The sequence below is a fragment of the Lissotriton vulgaris genome, chromosome 1_1, assembly GCF_964263255.1.
Source record: "Lissotriton vulgaris chromosome 1_1, aLisVul1.2, whole genome shotgun sequence".
Taxonomy (NCBI): domain Eukaryota; kingdom Metazoa; phylum Chordata; class Amphibia; order Caudata; family Salamandridae; genus Lissotriton; species Lissotriton vulgaris.
In genome coordinates, this window is record NC_141685.1 from 605,538,127 (window position 1) to 605,563,586 (window position 25,460).

The following is a 25,460-nucleotide window of genomic DNA, read 5'->3' on the forward strand; positions in this document are numbered from 1 at the left end:
CGCCCAAGTCTTGTTGCTCTGGTGTGGCCTAAGATCGCCCCCGACATAGGCGGCCGGCTCCCGGGGTCCAGCTGAACTTTTTGCCTTTTGGTGGCTCTTCTAGTCTGCACCTTGTCCCACAATCCGTTTGACCTGAAGACACGTCCTGCGGTGCCCTCGCAATGTGGCCTGGTCCCTGAATGTGTGCAGGGGGACGGTATTCCTCGCTCGGCCAGCAGAGTTGCGCCCACTTTTGTGACCTACGACATGGAGAGGCCAGGGCGTTGACTAGGCGGGGCCTCCGGCCGCAACCACAGCGCCAACAATCGTTGCTAATGGAGGGGAGCCTTGCCGGTGAGAGCCACTGATCTGAAGAACCACTGCCTGCGGTGCCTCCCTGAACCGCTTGACGGTGGCCCCCGAGGGGCGGTGTGGTGGCGCAGACTGGGAGGGGGGCGCTTGGCTCCTGCCCCCTCCCCAAGTCTTGTTGCCCTGGTGTGGCCTGAGATTGCCCCCGACATAGGCGGCCGGCTCCCGGGGTCCGGCGGAACTTTTTGCCTTTTGGTGACTCTTCCATTCTGCACCTTGTCCCACAATCCGTTTGACCTGAAGACACGTCCTGCGGTGCCCTCGCAATGCGGCCTGGTCCCTGAATGTGTGCAGGGGGACGGTATTGATTGGATCAAGATGGCGGCTTCACACAAAGCTGACTCAAGTGTTGCTGCTGATGCTATGCAGACAAAAACTGGTTTTCAGTTTGTACATTCTTCAGGAATTTTCCATCCAAGGCTGGTTGAGAGTTTGTAGAACGATGGCTTCAGATTTTCAACATACTACTCTTCAACATTCCTCATAAATGTAACAATGTGAGACTCACTAGGAGAACGGCCATTTATCTTTCCTTTCAAAATGCTGCCAACAATATTTTCTGAATGGAAGACACCATCTTGTAGCATAAAGGGCTGCGTCAAGGGTGATATTGCCCAGAATGTCTTGTTTTCTAGTGCTCGTAATGACGAAGCCAGAACTGCCGAAAGGGATTCTGGTCCTGCGCTACTTATTGGAGACATTGAACTATACTCTGAACCTGCCTGGCCTCGACCAAAATGGCGCCAGTATGGGAGCGACTTGCAACTCCTTATGACGTTCTAGATACTTAGCCTTGACGTTATGGGGGATGTATGCGGTCTTTGTGCACATGGCGGGCAGGGAAGGATACTGACTGGGAATACGGACAACCCTGTTGATGTCGATTTTTCATTATTGATTATTGTATTAATAAAGCTTCGAAGTAATGTTACCCATGATACTCGCCCATGGTGTGCGTATGGACGATTTAATTGTAACTGATCCTGTTATACTTTCAATTAAAAAATCAACCTTCACTGATCCTGCAACCGTTTGTCACGTTTAGTTTTTTCAATTAAATAGCTCGCTTGTTACATACTCCTATACCTCTGGCTTTTGAAAGACACCATCTTGTAGAATAAAGGGCTGCGTCAAGGGTGGTATTGCCCAGAATGTCTTGTTTTCTAGTGCTCGTAATGACGAAGCCAGAACTGTCGAAAGGGATTCTGGTCCTGCCGCTACTTATTGGAGACATTGAACTATACTCTGAACCTGCCTGGCCTCGACCAAAATGGCGCCAGTATGGGAGCGCCTTGCAACTCCTTATGACGTTCTAGTTACTTAACCTTGACGTTATGGGGGATGTATGCGGTCTTTGTGCACATGGCGGCGGGGAAGGGTACTGACTGGGAATACGGACAACCCTATTGATGTCGATTTTTCATTATTGATTATTGTATTAATAAAGCTTCGAAATAATGTTACCCATAACACTCGCCCATGGTGTGCGTATGGACGATTTTATTGTAACTGATCCTGTTATACTTTCAATTATAAAATCAACCTTCACTGATCCTGCAACCGTTTGTCACGTTTCGTTTTTTAAAATTAAATGGCTCGCTTGTTACATACTCCTATACCCCTGGCTTTTGACCCTTTCCTACGCGCGGTCTGTACTACCGCCCTCCGGCGATCTATGTAATGAACAGACTACCATTGCCGAAACACAAGGGAATGCATCTCAGAGAGATAAGTCAAGTACGTGGTAGATAAAAACATTTTCGTGTTTATGCACGCTGATGTGCTTTGAACGATGCCCCCCCCCTCCTCATCATTTAGATTACCACCGCCCATTGCACAAAAGCGTACCGGGCGCTCCCCTTTTAAAGCCTCCACATCAAACCTAGGGGGTCAGGGAGGATCTACTATGCCCCCTTATGGTCATTTCCCCCTTTGTTTTGGCCTCCTCTTGTCTCTCGATCCTACCGAGAGACAAGATGGCGGCCGCTCCGGACTGTTTAGAATGTTGACAGACACCAGAGAGCCAATCAGCTTGGCTTCGCGAAGTTCCGTTACGCGTCAAGTACGCGAACCGGAGCGCTACCCGGAGCGCTGTCACAGATATATATATTTTTTTGAACGTTAATTTATCAAAATCCACTGGAGCACATATATTGAGACCTAGCAAAGGCAGATCGGGCTAACAGTCCCTACAATTTTGCCAAGTTTCATGCAAATCCATTCAGCCGTTCGAGCTAAAAGTGAGGCCAACCTCCCTATGGAAATTAACATGGGAAAAACGCGTTTTGGGACCCCCCTTTTTTCTCGGCCCCCCTTGACGAACACCCCCCAAATTTTCAGGGGCTGCTCAGAAACAAAATGTGCCATTTTCCTGAAAATTTCAGCCAATTCCGTCCACAAACACCAAAGTTATTAGACATAGAATTTTCAAAAATCCCATAGAGAAAAAATCCTAACTATATATACCTACTGGCGACCGCCAGTAGGTAATATATATATATATATATATATATATATATATATATATATAAAAGATACTATTTTGTATACAAAGCTAAACTGGTGTCCATTTGTGGTGTGTCATTGAATTACTGTATGTGGTCATAAATGCTTAACCTTTAGCGCTCTGAAGTTTGGCCTTGTCTGCTCGTGCCACGCAACCTAGAGGCTGAGCAGGGTTTATTTTGAAGAGTAAGTTCCTTGCCCTGACTAGAGGAGAGGGTCCCTGCTTGTCAAAAGTACTTACCTGTGCCAACCAGAGACCCCCAAATCTAACATTGGAGGCAGCGGTGAGGATTTTGAATTTGCATTTATGATATATGTACAGTAATTATTGAACACCACGTAGTGAGTTCAGACCAATAATGCAGCCACATACTTGTGATTTTTGTTTTCCTGAAAAGATCTCTATTTGTCTAATGAAAGCATGCCTGGCACAAACAGCATAGAAAAGGCAGCATCTGTAGTCTCTGACATGGAAGGAATAGAATGGGAAAAAGAGAGACTAGAGAGCTACTCCCTAGACCACTTGAAGGGCTTTTGCAAGAAGTTTGGAGTTTCCAAAACTGGATGTAGAAACAAGGCTCACTTCCAAAAGGCGCTGAGGGACTGGATTGAGTCAAGGGCACCTGAGAATGTGGTGGAAGTTGAACCAGCAAAAAGCATCCATGATTTTGGCAGAGTCCTGTCGCCAGAGGAGTTGGCAGACAGGAAAGAAACTCAAGCACATTAGATGGAGATGGCAAAACTTAAAATCAATGGGCAATTGGAGCTAGAGAGCAAAAAGATGGCTCTGGAAGAAAGAAGAATTCAGATGGAGCATGAAGTGAAATTGAGGGAGATGGAGCTGAAAGCTAAAAGTTTGGAAACTACTCCCTCTGGTGGCAGTGCATCGCCAGTGCAGATAAAGAGTCAAGGATGTACATGCCAAAGGATGTGGTGAAATAATTTTTTAAGAATGATGACATAGGGCAGTGGTTCAAGGCCTATGAGGTAGCCATCTCTTCTCACAGGCCCCTGAGAGAGATTGGGGAGCGGGGTTGTGGGGGCGGTTCCTTAGCGAGGGGTGGGACACACTGCTAGATTTGCCATCTGAAGTTTATAATTCTTACCCACACATGAAGGAAGCTTTAATGACCAGGTATGGGTTAACTCCTGAATTGTACAGACAGAGGTTCAGGGGTTGTACAAAGATTCCTAGGAGTACCTATGTTGAATATGTGGCCTTTTTTTGCAGAGCACTGGATGGTTGGGTGAAGGGTAGCAAAGTGAATGATTTTCAAGGTCTCTTTGATTTAATTGCATGGGAGCACTTGTCTAGTAATTGTTTTCCTGAGCTATGCCAGCATCTGATTGTTAGCAAACTGACTACCCTAGGAAGCTTGCTGAGGAGGCGGACCGCTGGGTCAGCACCAGGGTCCACAAGGGTCAAGTGGGAGACTTCGCCAAAGGTGGGCAGGGTCCCCAGCATAAGAGTGCGGGGGACAAGGGTAAACAGAGGGAGGTTTAGAAGGGGCCCCAAAGTAGTCCCCAAGGGAACCAAGGGAAAGGTTCTCAGCCTCCCCCACCCCAGAAACCGGCAGGGGCCCGACAGGTACCCCTATTCAAAGATGGACCCCAAAATGTTATAGATGTGGTGAACTGGGTCATTTTGCCAATGATCCTAAGTGTCCCTGTTTGGTAAACCAGCACCCACAGGTGCTCCGCCTGGCAGATGGCTAGTTAGCCTTTGGGGAGGAGGAAGAAGTCCAAGGTGGGTGGGACCCCGTTCAGATGACCCTGGTCTCTTTAGGAGACAGTGAGATGGTCCCTGAGAACCAACTTCCCCCCAAAACTAAGAAATATGGGCAGGTGGTGACCGTCAATGGCAAAAGGGTGGAGGCTCCTAGAGATACAGGAGCCAGTGTGATTGCAGTCTGGCAGCACCTGGTGTCTCAAGAGCAGGTTGTACCCCATGCATACTGCCGTGTTGTCAATGCTGACAACACTGAGAGTCGGTGTCCAATGGCTCAGGTTCCCTTTGAGTGGGGGGGGTCTCTGGTACTCTTCAGGTTGCTGTGAGGACCACCATGCCTGTAGACTGTTTGCTACGGAATGATTTGGAAATTTCACCTTGAGAAAAAGTGGAGAAGAGTACTCACTTAAGGATGGTGGGTCTACCTGACTGGGCGTGCGTGACCACCCGGTCAATGGCAGCCAGTAGAGATGCTCAAGAGGTCCTGGAGCCTGAAGGAGAGGCCCAGGAACCAGCCTTAGAGAGAAGGCACAGGAGGCGTGGGAAACTGGCTCCTGAAGTTCCCACGGCCCTGGAGGAAGCAGACCTTGAGGGGGATGCCCTGGAGCCTACCGGGGAACAGATAGCTGAACTGGGGCACCTGCCTAAGCTGACCCATTGGCAGCAAGAAGGAGGCCCCTCCAGGGAGGAATTCTGCAGTGAGCAGAAAGAGTAGCCTTCTCTCATCGGTTTGCGGAAGCAGGCTGTAGGCCAGGCCAACGGTGATCAGTCAGGAACACATTTCATTTATTGGGAGAATGACCTCCTGTATTCAGAGCCTAAGGTTGCTGAACCTGGGTCAGCCCGTGCACTGGTGGTACCCCAGAGATTCAGGGCCTTCCTACTGGGGCTGGCTCACGATGTGCCATTGGCAGGGCATTTGGGGCAGGACAAGACCTATGAAAGGCTTGTCACCCACTTTTATTGGCCTCAAATGCACAAGAACTCAGATGCTCACTGTAGGACCTGCCAGACTTGCCAGGCAGGTGGAAAGAGTGGGAGGAAGCAGAAGGCTCCTCTCCAGCCATTCCCTGTAGTCAGTACACCATTCTAGCAAGTAGGAATTGACATTGTGGGGCCAATGGACCCCAGGACAGCCATGGGCAACAGGTTCATCCTGGTCGTGGTGGAGCATGCCACCCGGTACCCGGATGCCATCCCTCTGAGGACAGTGACGGCCCCCGTGGTGGGACGTGCACTGATGGGAATTTTCTCCAGAGTGGGATTCCCTCTAGAGGTGGTGTCTGACCGAGGTACAAATTTCATATCCAAGTATATGAAATCCACTTGGCAAGAGTGTGGTGTAACCTACATGTTCACCGCACCGTACCACCCCCAAGGAAATGGGTTGGTTGAGAGATTCAACCGAACTCTAAAGGGCATGATTATGGGTCTGGAAGAACCCATGAGGCGTAAGTGGGATGTCCTCTTGCCATGCCTGCTCTTTTCTTACCGTGAGGTGCCACAGAAGTCTCTAGGGTTCAGCCCCTTTAAGCTCCTTTTTGGCCACCCAGTAAGAGGACCTCTAAGTCTGGTCAAAGAAGGCTGGGAGCAATCTCTCAGGAAACTTCCCCAGAATGTATATAGCTACATGCTGGCCTTTAGGAACCAGACTAGGCGTTTCAGAGCACTTGCTGAGGCAAATCTGGAAGCCAGCCAGGAGGAAATGAAGCGGTAGTATGACCAGAATGCCTCACTGGTAGAGCTTCGGCCTGGTCAGAAGGTGTGGGTCTTGGCCCCCGTGGAGCCTTGTGCACTCCAGGATAAGTGGACTGGTCTCTTTGAGATTGTGGAGCACAAGAGTTCTGTCACCTATTTTGGTGGACTTGCAGTCTCCTTGGAACCCGTTGAGGGTCCTGCATGTCAACCGCCTTAAGCCCCACTTGGAGAGGTCCGAAGTGGGCATGCTCTTGGACACAGATGATGGGATGGAGGAGGAGACTGAGCCTCATCCTGACCTCCTGGTAGCCAGAGAGCAAGATGGGTCAGTGGATGGAGTTAATCTCTCACCCACCCTGACCTCTGAACAACAGAATGACTGCCGCCAGTTGCTGGGACAGTTCTCCAACCTATTTTCCCTGGTTCCTAGTATCACTGATTCGTGCGTCCATGATGTGGATACAGGAGACAGTTTACCTATGAAGCACAAGGTCATGCAGTGTAAACTACCCCCTTCTGGCCCGGTTGACACTTGAACTATATCTACCTACCCTTCAACCCTGGGCTCCTATTGGAGTCATTGCTTAAGCCCCCTTTGGCTGTTGCCAACGACCACCCAGCTCATCTAGCCAACTATCAACAACCCCTTTCAAGCTAATTACAACCATACCCTTTGTCTGGCTTGCATCCTCATCTTGACCCCTTCCCTAATACACGGTTGCTTCTCTTCCTTGAAGGACAATCCTTAGGACTTCTTGTAATTCACACAACACGTCCACATTGGACTCACACCCTATTGATGGTGTCACTCAGGCATGCGTGGCCACAATACCCTTCGTGGGCCTCATATTAGTCTGTAATAGCGACCTGTTTGTTTCCCCCGAGCATAATATACCACTGTCTCAATTAAGTTCCAGACTCCTAACCCAGAATGGAGGCACAGGAAGCCGTTCTAGTTCATGCATTGTAAGGATGGTGCGATGTGTACATTCCTGGCCACATTACTTTCTGTGGGTCTCTTATGATTCTGAAACAGCAACCTTAATACCACCAAGCCACCCTTTGAGCAACAATATAGTCTACTTTATCAAAAAAGTGTTCTACTCCGCATACTATTCCAGGTTGATGCTCTAGTTGTTGCGATGCCTTCTTCCCAAAAACGCTGCTTCCGGGACTTCAACTCAACGGGGAATCGGAGTGAGGGTAGGCTTACAAGCAAGTTGCCGCCCCCTTCCGTGAGTGTTATAGAAGTCTCAGATGCCACTGTAAGCCTTGCCAACTTCGCCCAACCCATCCACATTAATCTAGCATTCCCTTTTCTTTAAGGAGTGGATCAACATCGTGCTCCCTTACACCCCCGACTGGCCGTAGCTTCTGAACAACGGGTGAGTTGATACACAGGTGTACTTATCTCCCTCTTTTAACAAATGTAAATGTTTGTTTTTGCGGGGGCACAATATTTTCTACTACGCTAATACTCCTATCCAATGGGTAAGTCAACCAGCGGGAGCTTCTACCTCCTCTAACCCAGTAAGTGTTGAGTGTGACTTTCATAACACACGGGAGGCACTACTCATTGTAAATTTCCAGCATCATGACTAGAACTCCCAAGTACCACGTTGTGAAGCAATGTCTGATAACAAGCTAATGAAAAGTAGAGTTATGCTCACACTGTTACTTGTCACAAATTGCCATATTTTCGATTACCTCCATATGGCATGACTGAAGGCACGGTACGTCCCATTGTTGTAATTTGCTGGCATACAGATGGCACTTGCTCACAGTAGGGTAGTAGCCCTAATAACATATGGTTTGAACCGTAGCTCAGTTCCGAACACCGGGGACCATCAACACATGAACCCTTGGCATCCCCACTCTGGATGCAATCAATACGGGCATAACCCTTCTTTACCAGCTTACTTTATTTAGGGCTTTCAGACTGGATAATTGTCATACATGTTGTGTGAATGCATTGCTGGCTCTGTTACTCAAAAGCTAGAAGTCTGGGATGCACGCATCCACCAGCTCCCATAAATAGCTGAGGATGTGGTGCTCCTCACTAAAGGACCAGCAGATCTTCCCAACTCATTGTAGTTTTTACTGCGTTCCTTTCCACTAACTATACAAATGTTTCTTTCCTTGTTCCCTTCCCTCGCCCCTAACACACCCTATGTTTTTTGGTTTCATCCACAGGTCTCCACCACGCCCGGTACATGACTACTAGGGCCCAACTCCATGCTACCGTCAATAATTTTAGAGCCTGTCTGTAGTTGTGCACCACACTTCACATAGGTCCTGAAGAAGTGGCAACCGATTCCTTCGGAACAACCAGGAACGAAACATGTCGACCTCCCCTTAGAGACTGCCTGCCAGGAACATCACATTCCCATAGGGTGTCCATTCCTATTTTTAATTAGGCAGGATCTACTTCAACCATTAAAAACTATTGAGTATGGGACTTACCCTGACCTATTTTAATTCACTACCCATGTGCACGTAACCTCCCACGGCCCCCTCACCCGCACACACCCAACGGCTTCCTAAAAAAGATCTCTGACAAAGAGCCCCGGAAACGGTGAGCCCGTCGAGCATTGCAGCGCCGGCCCAACGAGGAGCAAGGCCCAATGTTGAAGCATGACACCTTTCGGGGCATGTGAGGGCAACATGACAAAAGTTTTGTCTTTTCCCCTTCCGCTCTCTTCCCCCCTCTAGGAACTGCACCCCCCTTGTTCAACAGAATAAAACAAAACCAATATGGAAATTTCGTTGTAAAATGTGTCTGTATGTTAAGGTGTGAAAATGTTACATATAAAGACTAGAATCATTTGAAAAAAGCATTGTACATGCTAACTTGCAATTTAAGCATTTATAACTTACTGGTAGAACAGTTTGGCTTTCAACTTCATCCCAGAATTTGCTGAAACTTTTAACAAAGGTTGCTCTGAAAGAAAAGCAGAGCTGTTTTACCTCTTTGTGTCATAAACTAGCAGAATAATCGCATTGATCGTTATTGTGACATAAAACACATTTTATGCGAAATATTATAGAACATGATATAGTGGGATACTCATATTTAAAGTATTAGCAAAACAAAATTCAGTCATAATGTGCAGACAAACAAACGGAATAGATTTAGCAAACCTTTTTTTGAGAATCACAACAGTAAATGTTTTTTGCTTGATGACTTCAAATATCTCTATAAAACAGTACATCTGAAGGCAAGCGAGTAGCCCAAAAATTTAAATTACCCACACTTTGAGCTAATGCCTTTTTTTTGGGAGGCAAGATGAGGGTCGCAGAAGTGGCCGAGTGAGCTGACTCGTGCGTCCTTTTGACCCGCCCCTTATGCGGGCTTACCATACCTCAAGCTTCATCATCTGGGAATTGTTTCCGGTCGGTGTCCGGATGCACTAGTTACTGGTGCAGCAATGAGGCTGGTTGATTTGCTCATTGGGCCACTGCTGCTTTGGACTTGGAGCGATCTTTAACAGCCGGCGGCTCCAATGCCGGCTTAACCCTCGAGAGGAGCGAAAACCAGCAAACTAACTCCTGGGGGGTTCAGTGAAGGGAGCAGGAACCGCAGGAGGATTGCAGCGGCCAGCAGGGGTTATCCCTCTCAGTCCAGCTGATGCTGGGCAGAGAATTGGCTCCACCACCTGTAGAAAGAAAACGTTGCTGGCTCTTTTTTCAGCATCTCGAGCTGATAAGGTTAAAAAAAAAATTGAGCTGAGATTGAGGTGGCAGGGGCTGATGCTTCTTTAGACCTTATACCTGCCCGAGACAAATCATGAAGGAAACCAAGAAGCGACACTCCAATTACCCCGAGAGCCTGACCGAGGTAATGACCGAAACCATGGAAGTGGGGGTGGAGTTGATAATCTACGGGGGATTGGATGATGGCGGGGTGATCTTGGCTTGAGGGGTGGTAGGTGGGACCCCCCGGTCATGCCTCCCCATATGGTGATGCGGATAGTGAACATGCAGAAGAGTTCCAAAAGGGTAGACATCTGGGGGGAGTAAAACCAAAGGCGGGATCTAAATCTAGGCGAAAAACCCAGAATTGGGGGGGGGACCAACCTAGTGGTCTAGATAAACTTGACGCCCCACAGGTGGTGGATTCTGGAGACAGCTTTTTCTCACTGTCATATCCCTCTAATGCCTCTGGAGATGAGAGCTTGGCAGGTATAAAGGATTGGTCTGGTGGTGAAATGTCGCATAGCGATGGAAGCGAGTCAAGCAGCTTGAGCCTGGAAACTGGAAACATCAGCAACATGGGGGTCAGTCCTTCCACTGATCAGAAGCAAAAAGAGAAACTTAGCTCTAAGTCAACAGGAGCTGTAGGGTCATTAGTATGGGGCTATTCTTTCTCTCATGGCCTGGAAGGTAGCAGAGATGCAGCCATCTTGCAGGCAGCTTTGGGGGCGGCTGAAGGTCCAGAGGAGATCTCGCTCTCTGTTATCTACCAGAGCATTATGTCTCATAGAGAAGAGACACAGTCGAAGAACCAAGGAACGCAAGGGGCATGCCATAAACTGCAGAACTCCATCCGCAGGGTGGCCAAGGCCTGTACGTAATTCGCAGGGAGCATTGTTGAAGCAGAGAGAAGGATCTCGACACTCGAAGATAAATTAGTGGTTCAAAAGACGATCACAGAAGCCCTAAAGTCACAGAAGGATGATATGTTATGGTAGCTAATTGATTTGGAAAATCGCCTAAGGGGGAATATTTTGAGAGTCCTTGGTATTCCTGAAGGTATGGAGGGAACGAATGCTCAGAAATTCATTTACAGAGGCATTCCCTGAACTTACACAATGGTCCTGGGACTCAGAGGTTCAGAGGGTGAACTGATTTCCTTTCAAGCAGCATAGGAGCTCGGGACAGTTAATAGCTAAGCCAAGAGCTATATTGATTTTTCTGAGTCATTTTTTGGCTCAAGAGGCTATTTATGATCTTGCACGACCGGATAGGAAAAGGGCAGGGAAGGGGAGTGAATTTTTTTTTTTAGGCCTGATTTCTGTCAAGCGACAGTGGAGAAGAGTTGGCAATTGCGGCAATTGATTCTAATGTTTCAGGCAAAGGGGGCTTTGGTTTTTCTGCTCAACCCTGCCAAATTGAAGGTTGTAAGTAAAGGCAAAACACAGTTCTTTTACCTCCGAGGTCCAAGCTAAAGAATATTTGCAAACATTCTAGCATAATTTGGAACAATATATATTTGTTTTGATAGTATTTTGAAATAGATTAGTAGGTACTTATTTCGATGGGGTTTTTCGGGGGCAAATAGGGGGTGTAATGTAAGCTTCCCATCACTAAGGACCCTGGGCCCTTTTGCCTTACTAGGCAGGGAGAGATGGGGGTGATTTCAGGGGAGGTTGGGGGCACCGCAATTTGGGGGGGGGTGGGTGGGGATTGGCTGGGGGTGTTGAGGCATGTGGAGGGGGATGGGTTTGGTGAGAGAAAAAAAAGTCTTGGTGGATAAGGTTGGAGTAAGGTTTATGTTGGGGAGATAATCATAAGATTGTAATTCTATGGTCAAATGTGGAGGAACATGATTTGGTTAGTTGGGGGATGGGCTGATGGCTGATAAGCTACGGGTGTCTATGTTCAAAGTCTCTGGTCTGAATGATAGGGTTAAGAGGCAGAGGGTGATAATGGAGTTGAGACATGGTGTGTTTACAGGAAACACGCATCCCCTGGGAGAAGCGTGGGCTGATGGCTGAATTGGGGTATATGTTGTTAATGTGTACGCAACATAACACTACAACACGCAGGGTGGCAATATTGGCTAAAACATGTGTTCGCTTGGAGGGCAGGGATATTGTCGACAAATATGGGTGCTAGGCTATTGCTGAGTGTGTGTTCAGGGACTGTAAATGTGTTATATGCTCAGTGTATGGGTCAAATATGGATGAGGTGCAAATGTGGGATTTTCTCAATGTAGAGTGGGCGTCTTGGCCAACTTCTGTGATATTGTGCAGGGATTTTAATTTACACTTAGGTGGCCCAAAGCTACAATCTAGCAACATACAGTATACTGGGAAAAAGCAGAAAGTCTTTAGGGCACTGCAGCAGCTTGTGACTGAGCATGGTTTATTGGACCTGTGGTTTATAAATCGATACCCCGATGTTGGATTTACCTATTTTTCTTGTCCTCAAAATAAATGGGTTAGGCTTGAATATTTTTTGTCTCTCAGGGTATGGCTGCTATGGCCAAAATTCAGGCATTTCCCAGACTTACGTCCGATCATAATCCAGGTATATTTTGGGAACTTTCTCTTAAGACAAGCCATCTCAGAAAAAGCCAGACCTAATGCACGACGTAGTAAAGATTCAATCTCCTACTTTGTCCGACCGGACTTTTGTCATGTAACTGTAGAGAGGAGATGGCGTTTGCGACAAATGATCAAACCATTTTTGGAAAAAGACGCAGGTATTTTTCAAAAACCCGGCCAGACTGAAAATCATATTTGGAGGCCAAACGAGATTCTTCACATCGGAGATTAAGGCAAAGGAGTACCTCGATAGTCTGAAATAAGTGTAGAACTGTTAGAATAGATATTCGAGACGATATGATGGAATGATCAAGTTGCTTCTTTTTGTACTTTTTTCTCTGCTTTTCTTCTTTCCTCTTTTTCACTTCTTCCTCTTGCATTCTCTCCATAAGGTTTTCTTCTTTCTTTAAATTATAAGTACAGTATTGAGCACTGGTTAGGTAAGACTGTTCCATCACTACAGACTCTAATAGAGTCTAATTGCCTTTATGTGGGTGTGAGGGGGGAGGGTAGGAGGGGGGCGGGTGTTTGAAGAGGAGGGGGCCGCAGGGGGGGCAGAAACATAAAATGAACAAACTCAGATGTACAACACATACACCAAGATCAGCAACAGTAGAGATACAGGATAATTTGAACCTATTTGGAAACTTGAACGTGAGACTTCAGTTTAACACGGGAAAAAAGAGCTAAAATATTACTGACAGGTCACTTATCAAAAATGTACAATGGGGAAGTTAAAACTATGCTCATGGAATGTTGCAGGCCTTAATGGTAGGGGTGAAAGGGCTCAACTCTATGAATTAATTCGGCAGGAACTTTATGATGTGCTCTGCTTGCAGGAGACCCACATCCCGGTGGGCGAGAAGGAACTTCTAAAAATCCCTGGATATAATTTGCTAGCCCTAACAACTCAAACATCTAAGAAACGAGGGGTGGCGGTTCTAGCGAAAACGTTTCTTGGCCAAGCCAAGCGCAGGTTAGCCGATTCACTGGGCAGATGGGCCATAGTTGAACTTGATATGGGCATTACCATCTGCTCATTGTATGGTTCAAATCAAGACGACCCCCAGATATTCCAAGACCTTGAATTGGAGTTGGCATCTTGGGCAGGCACATTAGTTATTTGTGGTGACTTTAATATAGCTTTGGGCCCTATGCAGGACAACCAAAAACAACAGACCTATACTGGGCGTAAGCCTAAAGTTTTCGGGGCTATAAAGCACTTTATGGATAGCCACAACTTAATAGATATATGGAATCTAAAAAAGGGAAATGACCCGGGGCATACATATTTCTCTTTTCCCCACAACAAATATGTGGGGATTGATTATATAATGACATCAAAAGAGAATGCTCCATATGTTGAGATAGCTAAATCCTCAAAAAATATTTCAGACCATAATGCGCTTACCCTGACACTTAGTATTACCAACTATAAGAGGCCTTATTCTCAGTGGTCATTCGACAGAAAGTTACTGGTGAACAGAGAATATATAACATATATAACTCTTTGGACACAAGAATTCTTTGATTATAACCGATATAGCGCCCGAGACTGGTGGTCTGGGATTGCTTTAAAGCGGCACTAAGGGGGGGAGACCATCGCATTTGTGGCCAAACGCAAGAAAGATCGGGATAGACTGAGTCACCAACTCAATTTTGAGCTTGCAAATTTAGAAGTACAACATGCCACCCAGATACATCGAGGGGAGGATGGAGACAGTAGTCTGCGTAAAATATTAGTTCTTAAAACAGAGCTTAACTCCGGTCTCACCCAAAGAGCGGCCGAAACTTTCCAGACATATCAAAATAATATCTATGAAAATGGGTAGAGGGTCGGAAAGCAACTTGCCCTGCGTGCACGCCAGAAACAGTCCCATAACATGATACAATCAATTGACTATGAAGGACAGAATTTCACGACACCTGTAAGTATTTCAGAAACCTTTTGGCGTTACTACCAAAGACTCTATCAAAACGAGGACCAAGTTGGGGCAAGTGACATAAAGGACTTTTTAATGGACTGGGCAGCTGAAACAGACCTAGTACGGACCATCAATGAAATTACTAGGGAGGATCTAGAAAAAGAAATCTCAACCACTGAGCTTGAATTAGCGCGTTACTAAATTAGCGTTTATATGGGCACCACCAGATTACTTGATTCTGGAATTGGATCGTAAAACTCGAATATTTAACTGTAATACGGGGTCTGACAGGCTATATCGATCAGCGTCCCTAATAAGCTAACAAGTGCTTATGGATGGACCAATCTAGAGATACACAAATATATTGACCTTTTATTATTTGACTTTGTAATATTTGAGGAAACTGGATTACTTCTTCCGTCTTTATGAACGACAATATACTAACTGTCGAATTTCTGAATGGTATTGAGGGACGTACAAGACTTGCAACATCATACACGATGTGAACAAGTATTGGAGTGAATATAGAACTTTAATAAAATAACCAGAAGTCTAGCAACATTCTAGAGTGCCTATGAACACTCCTACATGATGTAGGATATTACTTAAGTGAGCCAGAGGATTTAAAAATAATCACCTCAAATCGAGTTGAAATCTAATGTGTTTATGAACACTATTTAGTCCCTATAATATTAATCATAAGTTATTACTAAATAAGAGTTCTAATAAACAATATTCCTTTCAGCCTTCCGGCAGAAACAGATACCTGAAACTGATCCGACAACGCACGCTGAATAATAAACAACAGAAGACCCCCGTAGAACCCCCATGCGGGTTGGAAATATCACCGCATACTGAGTAAGTTAGCAGCTTTAAGTACCCATAAAATGAATCAATACGATAGAAAATAAATAACAGAAATTACTTACACTACGTTTTACTCACTACCCTTACAGTGGAAAGACAACAGATCTGGAAATAGGTATTTATTAATATACATTAACTATCTATGATATCACTGGCAATGCATAAATAGTCGTTTCTGATCAAAAATATGAGCACTTTAAAAAAATTATAACCACTAGACTCCTTTTGACACATGGTGTTGGTTTAGGGTTTCAAAATAACAGAGTGTACACACTGACCACGAGGAACTCACTCATTACCGAATCACGCCTTAATAAGATTATCCAACCACCCGGTCTCTCCTAATCATAACAGGCTCATAGACCTTCTGTAATGAACAGAGGTACATTCTGTGTTATACCAAAGTGAAATTTTCACATACCGTTTTGTGACTCTCAATTGTCAACAATGTATATTTTGAGTTATGAATTGTGATAACTTATCAAGGTGTGGGCTACTTCTTTTACATGAGAATGAATGATGTGCAATGTGGTTTCTTCTTTGTCTATCAACGTATAGATTACGGTACCTTATCACGGTGTGGGCTACTTCTATAAACTTGAATGGTAATATGGAGTAATGGTTCTGATTAGACGTGAAATATTGGTCTTAAGTCCACATACATATGGCAAAATGTCTATGTTCCTTTTGTTTTGAACTTTGCAGCCTTGAGAAAATCGTGGGTTACATTCCCAGTTACGACGAAACACATGTCGGCTGTATGAAAAGTTTCCAGTGAACGGGAATAAACACGAATCTGATGTACCAGAAATAACTACTCCTCGTGATTGTATCAGAAGAAATGCCTCTCCTCTGTAGTCACTCTGAACAGGTTCTGGGCACAGCTCCCCTCACACTTTGATTGGTACCTACCTGACTGGGGACTGGAGATTAAAAATCAGGCTTGTCCTGGTGACATCAGCTTGTGACAGAGGATGGCCCTTTGAAGTGAACAACCCTAATGGTAATTCAGATAGAGGAACAAAACAGCTGCTCCCCACCCAAGCCTTTGTCTCTGTTCTGTTTTCTCATCGCATTCAGGGCTTGAACAATCTGAGGTTTGCAGCTAAAGTCTTAGCAAATTAGCCTCAAGAGGCTTTGGGCAGGGAAAAGATAATTTCTGAAAGTAACTCTTGCTTAATATTTATCAGAATTCAGAACTGTTTCAATGCCACCCAGAGGGACATTCAGCTACATTCCCCCCCGCATAGGTTCCAGGTGACACCCACGACATTTAAATATCTAGGGATACAAATATACCGGGATGCTCAAGACCTCCTAGATGGTAATTTGGGCACTGCGATCAATACCCTTAGGACACAAGTGCAGTTCTGGAATACACTACCATTGTCTGTAGCAGGGAAGGTGGCAATTTTGAAGATGGTGGTGCTACCCCGAATTATATACTTTTTCACGAATCTGCCACTCTTAGTTCCAATGCGCATCTTTAAATCACTGAACACGTTACTAACAGAACTGATATGGGGATCGGGAAGGCGGCGTATCAGCCTTGCCAAGTTACAGCTGCCAACCGCCCAGGGTGGTATGGGGTCCCAGATATGGCCGCCTACTTAGACTTGCAATAAAGTGCTGGAAGAAAGCAGTCAAGTACACAAACGCAGCAACCACTTATGTGCCCACTATACCTTTACTGGGGCTCCCCCTTTGGACAGGTACGCTGACAGAGCGCGAGCTTAGGCCTTGGCACGAGGCAGGTGTCCTGCAAACAAGTGACTTCTTTGTAGATGGCAATATCATGACGCATGCGGACTTCACACGCACACATCAGACCCCCGGAGCGTTATTTTTATTACATGCTCGGATTACGCACTACATCACCACGACTTGGGCACCGACCGGCGCAGAGCCACCCACGAACTCACTACTAACAATGCAATACTTAATGGGGACAGGCAGTCACTTAACAAAATGGCTGACAAATGGCATTAGACTTGGCAGGGCGATATCACAACAACCCTCCCGTGAACGATGGGAAGGAGACATAGGCCGAGCACTTAGAGATAAGGAGTGGGAGAAGGTCCTGAAGTTTCCTAAGAAGGTGTCACGAAATCCAAAATTTATGTTTATTCAATTGATGATAGTGCACAGAGCATATCTCATCCCCCACCGGATACATGCCATGTTCCCCAAAACGGCAGGCACGTGCCCCGGATGCGGGGCTGAGGGCGCTGGCCTTCTGCACATGTTATGGGACTGCCACAAACTAGGCTATTACTGGGGGACGGTACACAAGATCTTAACAACGATTGCACCCAACAAACCCTACTCCTCTCCGGCGTATAGTATATTAGGCCTGGGCCCCACAAAAAAAAAGAAGCACCACTACGCGTTTTGTAGATACGGCCCTTCTCCTGGCTAAGAGAACACTTACGATGGGTGGAAATCAGCTAGACCACCGGACCATGGGGATTGGCATGGGGTGGTAATACGCTGGGGGAAGGCGGAGGGCACCGAATTGCAGAGGGGGAAGCGCAGAGGCCTCCGCAAAACACACATCTCACTGGAATGGAACGCCATACTTTTGGAATTTGAATCATGTGATGTTGCTGACTTAGGATGGGCAACTACTGTTGAGACAAGGGACATGCTGAGTCAAAGGATGAACCTGTGTGTGAACCCCCCCTGCCCTTTTCTCCCCCTTTTCCCTCCCCTCCCCCCCTCTTCCTCCCACCCCCTCTTCCTCCCCCCCTTCCCTCCGGTGCAGAGGTCGATAACATAGAGACAGTTAACACTAGGGTGCAAGAGACGTTGGTAGGAGGTACAGCGAATATTACTGAACCCATGGGGCTCCAAAAATTGCTGGATCGGTTTTGTGTTTTCTGTAACTTAAGGGGCTTGGCTATTAACACTTCTAAAACAAAGCTCCTCTTTTTTAATCCCAGTAGAAAAGCCAATCGTACGCTCACTCTCAATGAAGAGCCACTAGAGCGGGTTAAAATGTTCGACTACCTTGGGATTAGGATATCCGACCAACTCAAGTGGAACCCCCATATTGAAAAAATGGTTTTAAACCACAAACGGGTTGTGGGCGCCATAAGCAGGGAGCATAGATCCTCAGTATCAAGACCCATAGCTCCTGCCTTAGAGATTTATTCTGCAAAAGCAGTAGCTAGTGCACTGTACGGGGCAGAGCTCTGGGGCTTTAATAATGTTGACCCCCTCGTAATGGCTGAAAACAAATTTTATAAGGAGCTATTGTCCATCCCCAGGAGCTCCCCTAGCAAGCCCGTTCAATACGATCTTGGACGCAGATCTATAAAAGATCTTATAATTCTGCGCCTGCTTCTTTTTTGGGCCCCCCTGTGGTGTACACCAGAGCTAGAGAGCTACGCAGATGGCCTCAAAGAAGTTATGAGCTTGCAGGGGTCGCACAAAATAGTCTGGCTCTCTAAAATGAAGGAACTCTTGACGGCCATTGGCCTATGGGTGGCGTGGGAGTCCGGTGCTTCATTATCCAAACTGGAAGTCAAGCGGGCTTACTGGAGGTGGGTCGACGTCCAAGAATCTAGAGCGGATAACTTGGGCAGACTCACCGACGAGTTTCGTCTGTATAAAACTGTACCCTTGCTTGAACCCTACATGGACTTTATTAGAAAACCCAAAGACAGGGCTTTATATGTACAGTTTAGACTGGGAACCTTACCAGTCCATGAACGCACCTCTAAATGGAAACCCCCCTATCAGACGCCTGCCACCTGCCCGCACTGCAGCATTGAACTGGAAACCATCCCACATGTTTTTTTTGTCTGCAGTGCCTACAACAAGCCTAGATCCAAATGGCTAAAACCAGTCTGTCGCCTACTTGAGACCAGAGGCTATGCCCCAGCACTAAGAATATTACAATCTAATCCTAATACAGTACTGGCGTGTGGGGTAGCCAAATTTCTCAGCTAAAGATAGCAGTGTTGCATGTAATAGTGTATCCCAGACTCATCCTCGACAGCCAGACTCATCCTCGACATCCCACGAACCAGCCACATCTCCGGACATCTGAGAGACCTTCACTGGCTCCCCGTCAAGAAAAGAATCACCTTCCGCCTCCTCACCCACGCACACAAAGCCCTACACGACCAAGGCCCGAGCTACCTCAACAGCCGAATCAACTTCTACGCTCCCAAACGCCACCTCCGATCAGCCAACCACGCCCTCGCCGCCGTCCCCCGCATCCGAAGAGCGACTACAGGAGGCAGGTCCTTCTCCTACCTGGCCGCCAAGACCTGGAACTCCCTCCCGAACGACCTGCGCCTGACCCAAGACCACCTCTCCTTCAGGAAGAAGCTGAAGACCTGGCTGTTCGAGCAGTAGCGGCACCCCCCCACCTAAGCATGGGCGGAAAATCCGTTACGCTCGCGGATTTTGCGGACTTTCGGGAAATCCGCAATCCGCGAGATTTGCGAATTTCCCGCAAAATCCGCAAATTCGCACGCAGCGGATTTTTTTGGCGGCGCGCGGCGTTGGTGATACAATTTTTGCGGCGCGCGGCGTTTATCATCGTTTGCCGAGTTGTTTTTTTCGATAGTTTGCGAGTGCTGCGCCATTTTGGATCTTGCTGTGTGATCCCGCGGGAATTGGCGAGCGCGATTACGTCATCGCGGCTTGCCAGCGATAGTTTGTCAACGCGAGTACGGCGAGATCACGTCTCGCGGTACTTCGCAATTGCGAGATTTGAGATGCGGCGAGCGAAAATATAAATTTGCAATTCTGCACAAGAAATCCACCAGCAAGCAGCATAAACCTTCTAGAAATGATGATTTTTATCTGAATAACTCCTTAGTTTGACATTTGCCTGCACTTTTTTAGCGAGGAGTCCATTTTGGGGAGGGGGGCAGGGGGGTGGGAGGAAGGAAGTGCCCCACAGTCTTCAACTTCCTGTTCCTGTTCAGCAGGCTCCTCCCAGTGCTTTGTCCATCTCCTGGTCACTTTTCATTTGGGTCTGGAGCTGGAAGGATTACTTTTTGTGGATGCTGCTGGATATTTGGATTTGAGGCCTTTTTGACTTTCTTTGGATCACTGTTGGATTAGAAATTTTACAAGTAAGTTTGTTTGGGGCATTACAGTTGCTGCAATTAAAATTTTGGAATTTTCGATTTTTGGGCTGTTTTGGGGCCTTTTGCCCATGGGTACTCAGTGGTGGGTGGACTGAGTCTTTCTGTGGGTTGTCTTGAACTTAAACATCATGGAGGCCATGGATGAATTGGGATTGTGCTGATTTTTCTGTGTTTTTCGATTTTTGACCTGTTGTTGGGGCCTTGACCAGGGGTAGTGAGTGGTGCATGGGCCTAGTCTTTCTGTGGGCTGTCTTGAACTTAAACATCATGGAGGGCATGGATGGAATGGGATTGTGCTGATTTTTCTGTGTTTTTCGATTTTTGACCTGTTGTTGGGGCCTTGACCAGGGGTAGTGAGTGGTGCATGGGCCTAGTCTTTCTGTGGGGTGTCTTGAATTTAAACATCATGGAGGCCATGGATGGAATGGGATTGTGCAGATTTTTCAGTGATTTTCGTTTTTTGGGCCTGTACTTGTGGCCTTTTCACCAGGGGTATTTGAGTCTAGCATGGGCCTAGTCTTTCTGTGGGCTGTCTTGAACTTAAACATCGTGGAGGGCATGGATGGAATGGGATTGTGCTGATTTTTCTGTGTTTTTCGATTTTTGACCTGTTGTTGGGGCCTTGACCAGGGGTAGTGAGTGGTGCATGGGCCTAGTCTTTCTGTGGGGTGTCTTGAATTTAAACATCATGGAGGGCATGGATGGAATGGGATTGTGCTGATTTTGGAGTGTTTTTCGATTTTTGGGGGTGTTCATGGGGACAGGCCATGTGGGTGGGGGCCATTTTGAGTGCTGGTACAGGCAGGCCCTGGCCATGTGCTAGGAGGCAAGTGGCCATTTTGAATGCAGGCTTTGTTGTTAGGCCTCCAACCATTTTGCCTACTTTTCAACCTTTATTTATGCCCAGGGGTAGTGAGTCTTGCATGGGCCTAGTCTTTCTGTGGGTTGTCTTGAATTTAAACATCATGGAGGCCATGGATGGAATGGGATTGTGCTGATTTTGCAGTGTTTTTCGATTTTTGGGGGTGTTCATGGGGAGGGACATGCCATGTGGCTGGTGGCCATTTTGAGTGCAGCTACAGGCACTGGCCATGTGCTGGCAGGCAAGTGGCCATTTTGAATGCAGGCTTTGTTGTTAGGCCTCCAACCATTTTGCCTACTTTTCAACCTTTATTTATGCCCAGGGGTAGTGAGTCTTGCATGGGCCTAGTCTTTCTGTGGGTTGTCTTGAATTTAAACATCATGGAGGCCATGGATGGAATGGGATTGTGCTGATTTTGCAGTGTTTTTCGATTTTTGGGGGTGTTCATGGGGAGGGACATGCCATGTGGCTGGTGGCCATTTTGAGTGCAGCTACAGGCACTGGCCATGTGCTGGCAGGCAAGTGGCCATTTTGAATGCAGGCTTTGTTGTTAGGCCTCCAACCATTTTGCCTACTTTTCAACCTTTATTTATGCCCAGGGGTAGTGAGTCTTGCATGGGCCTAGTCTTTCTGTGGGTTGTCTTGAATTTAAACATCATGGAGGCCATGGATGGAATGGGATTGTGCAGATTTTTCAGTGTTTTTCGTTTTTTGGGCCTGTACTTGTGGCCTTTTCACCAGGGGTATTTGAGTCTAGCATGGGCCTAGTCTTTCTGTGGGCTGTCTTGAACTTAAACATCATGGAGGGCATGGATGGAATGGGATTGTGCTGATTTTTCTGTGTTTTTCGATTTTTGACCTGTTGTTGGGGCCTTGACCAGGGGTAGTGAGTGGTGCATGGGCCTAGTCTTTCTGTGGGGTGTCTTGAATTTAAACATCATGGAGGGCATGGATGGAATGGGATTGTGCTGATTTTGCAGTGTTTTTCGATTTTTGGGGGTGTTCATGGGGAGGGACATGCCATGTGGCTGGTGGCCATTTTGAGTGCAGCTACAGGCACTGGCCATGTGCTGGCAGGCAAGTGGCCATTTTGAATGCAGGCTTTGTTGTTAGGCCTCCAACCATTTTGCCTACTTTTCAACCTTTATTTATGCCCAGGGGTAGTGAGTCTTGCATGGGCCTAGTCTTTCTGTGGGTTGTCTTGAATTTAAACATCATGGAGGCCATGGATGGAATGGGATTGTGCTGATTTTGCAGTGTTTTTCGATTTTTGGGGGTGTTCATGGGGAGGGACATGCCATGTGGCTGGTGGCCATTTTGAGTGCAGCTACAGGCACTGGCCATGTGCTGGCAGGCAAGTGGCCATTTTGAATGCAGGCTTTGTTGTTAGGCCTCCAACCATTTTGCCTACTTTTCAACCTTTATTTATGCCCAGGGGTAGTGAGTCTTGCATGGGCCTAGTCTTTCTGTGGGTTGTCTTGAATTTAAACATCATGGAGGCCATGGATGGAATGGGATTGTGCAGATTTTTCAGTGATTTTCGTTTTTTGGGCCTGTACTTGTGGCCTTTTCACCAGGGGTATTTGAGTCTAGCATGGGCCTAGTCTTTCTGTGGGCTGTCTTGAACTTAAACATCATGGAGGACATGGATGGAATGGGATTGTGCTGATTTTTCTGTGTTTTTCGATTTTTGACCTGTTGTTGGGGCCTTGACCAGGGGTAGTGAGTGGTGCATGGGCCTAGTCTTTCTGTGGGGTGTCTTGAATTTAAACATCATGGAGGGCATGGATGGAATGGGATTGTGCTGATTTTGCAGTGTTTTTCGATTTTTGGGGGTGTTCATGGGGACAGGCCATGTGGGTGGGGGCCATTTTGAGTGCTGGTACAGGCAGGCCCTGGCCATGTGCTAGGAGGCAAGTGGCCATTTTGAATGCAGGCTTTGTTGTTAGGCCTCCAACCATTTTGCCTACTTTTCAACCTTTATTTATGCCCAGGGGTAGTGAGTCTTGCATGGGCCTAGTCTTTCTGTGGGTTGTCTTGAATTTAAACATTATGGAGGGCATGGATGGATTGGGATTGTGCTGATTTTGCAGTGTTTTTCGATTTTTTTGTGCTCTATAACTGAACTGATGTTCCTCTGTCTTCCATTTTTTTTAGGTGCACAAGACTCAAGAGAACCACCAGTGCCAGGAAGAAGTCCTGCAGCGGTGTGTGTGTGCAGCATAACGTCACGGGACGTCACGTCTGGCCTCAGACAACTCTACAATTCGTGCAACTGCGGCCTGCTGTCTGACCTGCTCTGAAGAAGATGGCCCCAAAGAAATTTCTCCGTAGCTCCTCTAGCAAGAAAGTTGCTAGTAAGGAGCAGAAGAAGCAAGTTACCAAGGAGGCTGGTGTGCCACCCGCCACGTTTTTTGGGAGCAAAAAAAAAAGTACGCCTGCAGCAGCAGGATCTGCTGGGGACCAAGCTGGGAGCAGCACCCCTGCTCCATTGGGTTCAGTGCCTCCACCACCACGCCAACTTAAGTCAAAGCCCTTGAGTGCTTCAGAGGCAGTCAGTGTACTTCTCCAATCACCATCGACCAGTGATGTTGGCTCATCGCAAGAAAGTAGCAGCAATGTCCCTGAATCAACACAGGTTGTTGTAACTCATCTGACAAGTGTTGAACAACCACAGCCGCAACAACAACACCATGTGCAAGTACACGCCCAAGTACATGTGGAAGGAGAGGCAGCAAAAGGAGATGCGCAAGCAAAGGTGCATGGAGGTTCACAAGTGCCCACAATAGTTGTTCCTCCCGAAGTAGGGGCACATCAGGAAATCGACAATGAAGCCGAGGAGGTATCATTGGAAGCCACTCCTCCTGATGATCATTCATTGTCTTCCACATCCCTAGCAAGGAAAAGATCAAGGGGGGTGTCTACATCTTCTTCAAGCCCACCTCCTTCTGATGATACAGATCCAGCTTGGGGCCACAACTGCGGTCTGACAGTGAGGCACACCATGATCTGACACCGGTACCTAAGCGTAAAAGGAAGGTCGTCCAAAAACTCAAACCTATGGAGTGTGATGAGGCTCAACAAGAAGTGACAGATACTGCTGGTGATGAAGCCTCTCACGATGACGACGAGCCAGTCATCACAAAGGTCACTGCAGCCCCACCGGGCATGCAGCAAAGAGACATTTTGACCCTATCCCGAGAAGCTGCTGAGCGTGATGATGATGTCGGCGAGGAGGCAATGGAAATGGAATCATTAGATTTGGAGTTAAGTAGTACACCAAAACCTACCGCTTCCATATTTCTTCCTCGCAAGAAGGTACCCACCTCGTCCTCGACCTCAATTCGTGGTGGTGAAAGTGCAAAACGTACTGAAGTTCGGCAATCCACATCCTCCACTTCATCTGGCATTAGCAGCAGGACCACCACCACCAGTATCGCCGCCTCCTCCGGCCCCCGAAGACATTTCAAGTCTCCAGTTTGGGACTTCTTTAGTGTTTGCCCAAAAAAGGAAAACGTAGCCATTTGTAGCCTTTGTAAGCTTCGAGTTAGTCGTGGTAAGCTTGGTTCTAACTATGGTACCGGAGGCCAGAGAGGTCATCTTGAGAGAGCGCACCCTGTCCAATGGTTTCCGCACCTAGAGGCGGTCAAGAAAGCCGGAATTGGACGTAATGAAAACGTTGATTTTTCATCTGATGATGACGAGAAGGTAGAAGACGATTCAAACACTTCACTTACACCCAGTTCCCCTGTCAGCAGCAAACCCCATGGGAGCCACACTAAGAGTGTGGGAGAGAGTGAGACATCAATGCGGAAAAGTTCATCAGCGAGCGTAACTGGGTCGAAGAGATCATCATCATCCCGTAAATCCTTGGTCCAGGGCAACATTAAAAAGATGTTGTTTACAGAAGCGCAATATGAACGCAACCACCCAATGACCCGTCTGTATAACACTAAGCTGGCTAAAATGCTAGCTCTGGACCTTCTCCCTTTTTCTTTTGTAGAAGGGGTTGGTTTTCTAGAATTAGTGACAGCGCTCTGCCCTAAATGAAAGGTTCCTAGCCGGTTCTATTTTGCCCGAGTTGCGGTTCCAGCACTACATGAAGATGTTCTGAAGGTGATTGGGGCAGCTTTGCAGAAGAGTGCTGTT

At 47.0% G+C, this 25,460-nt stretch overlaps 1 protein-coding gene across 1 annotated transcript in view; it reads right to left on the reverse strand.

The window, feature by feature from the left end:
• Positions 1-25,460, reverse strand: part of LOC147747555 (ferric reductase 1-like) — a 553,652-nt gene that overhangs the window by 387,333 nt on the left and 140,859 nt on the right. The window contains exon 5 of the mRNA XM_086954125.1: positions 9,158-9,221. Coding sequence (XP_086810251.1) covers positions 9,158-9,221 — 64 coding nt within the window. The remainder of the gene's footprint in view (positions 1-9,157; positions 9,222-25,460) is intronic.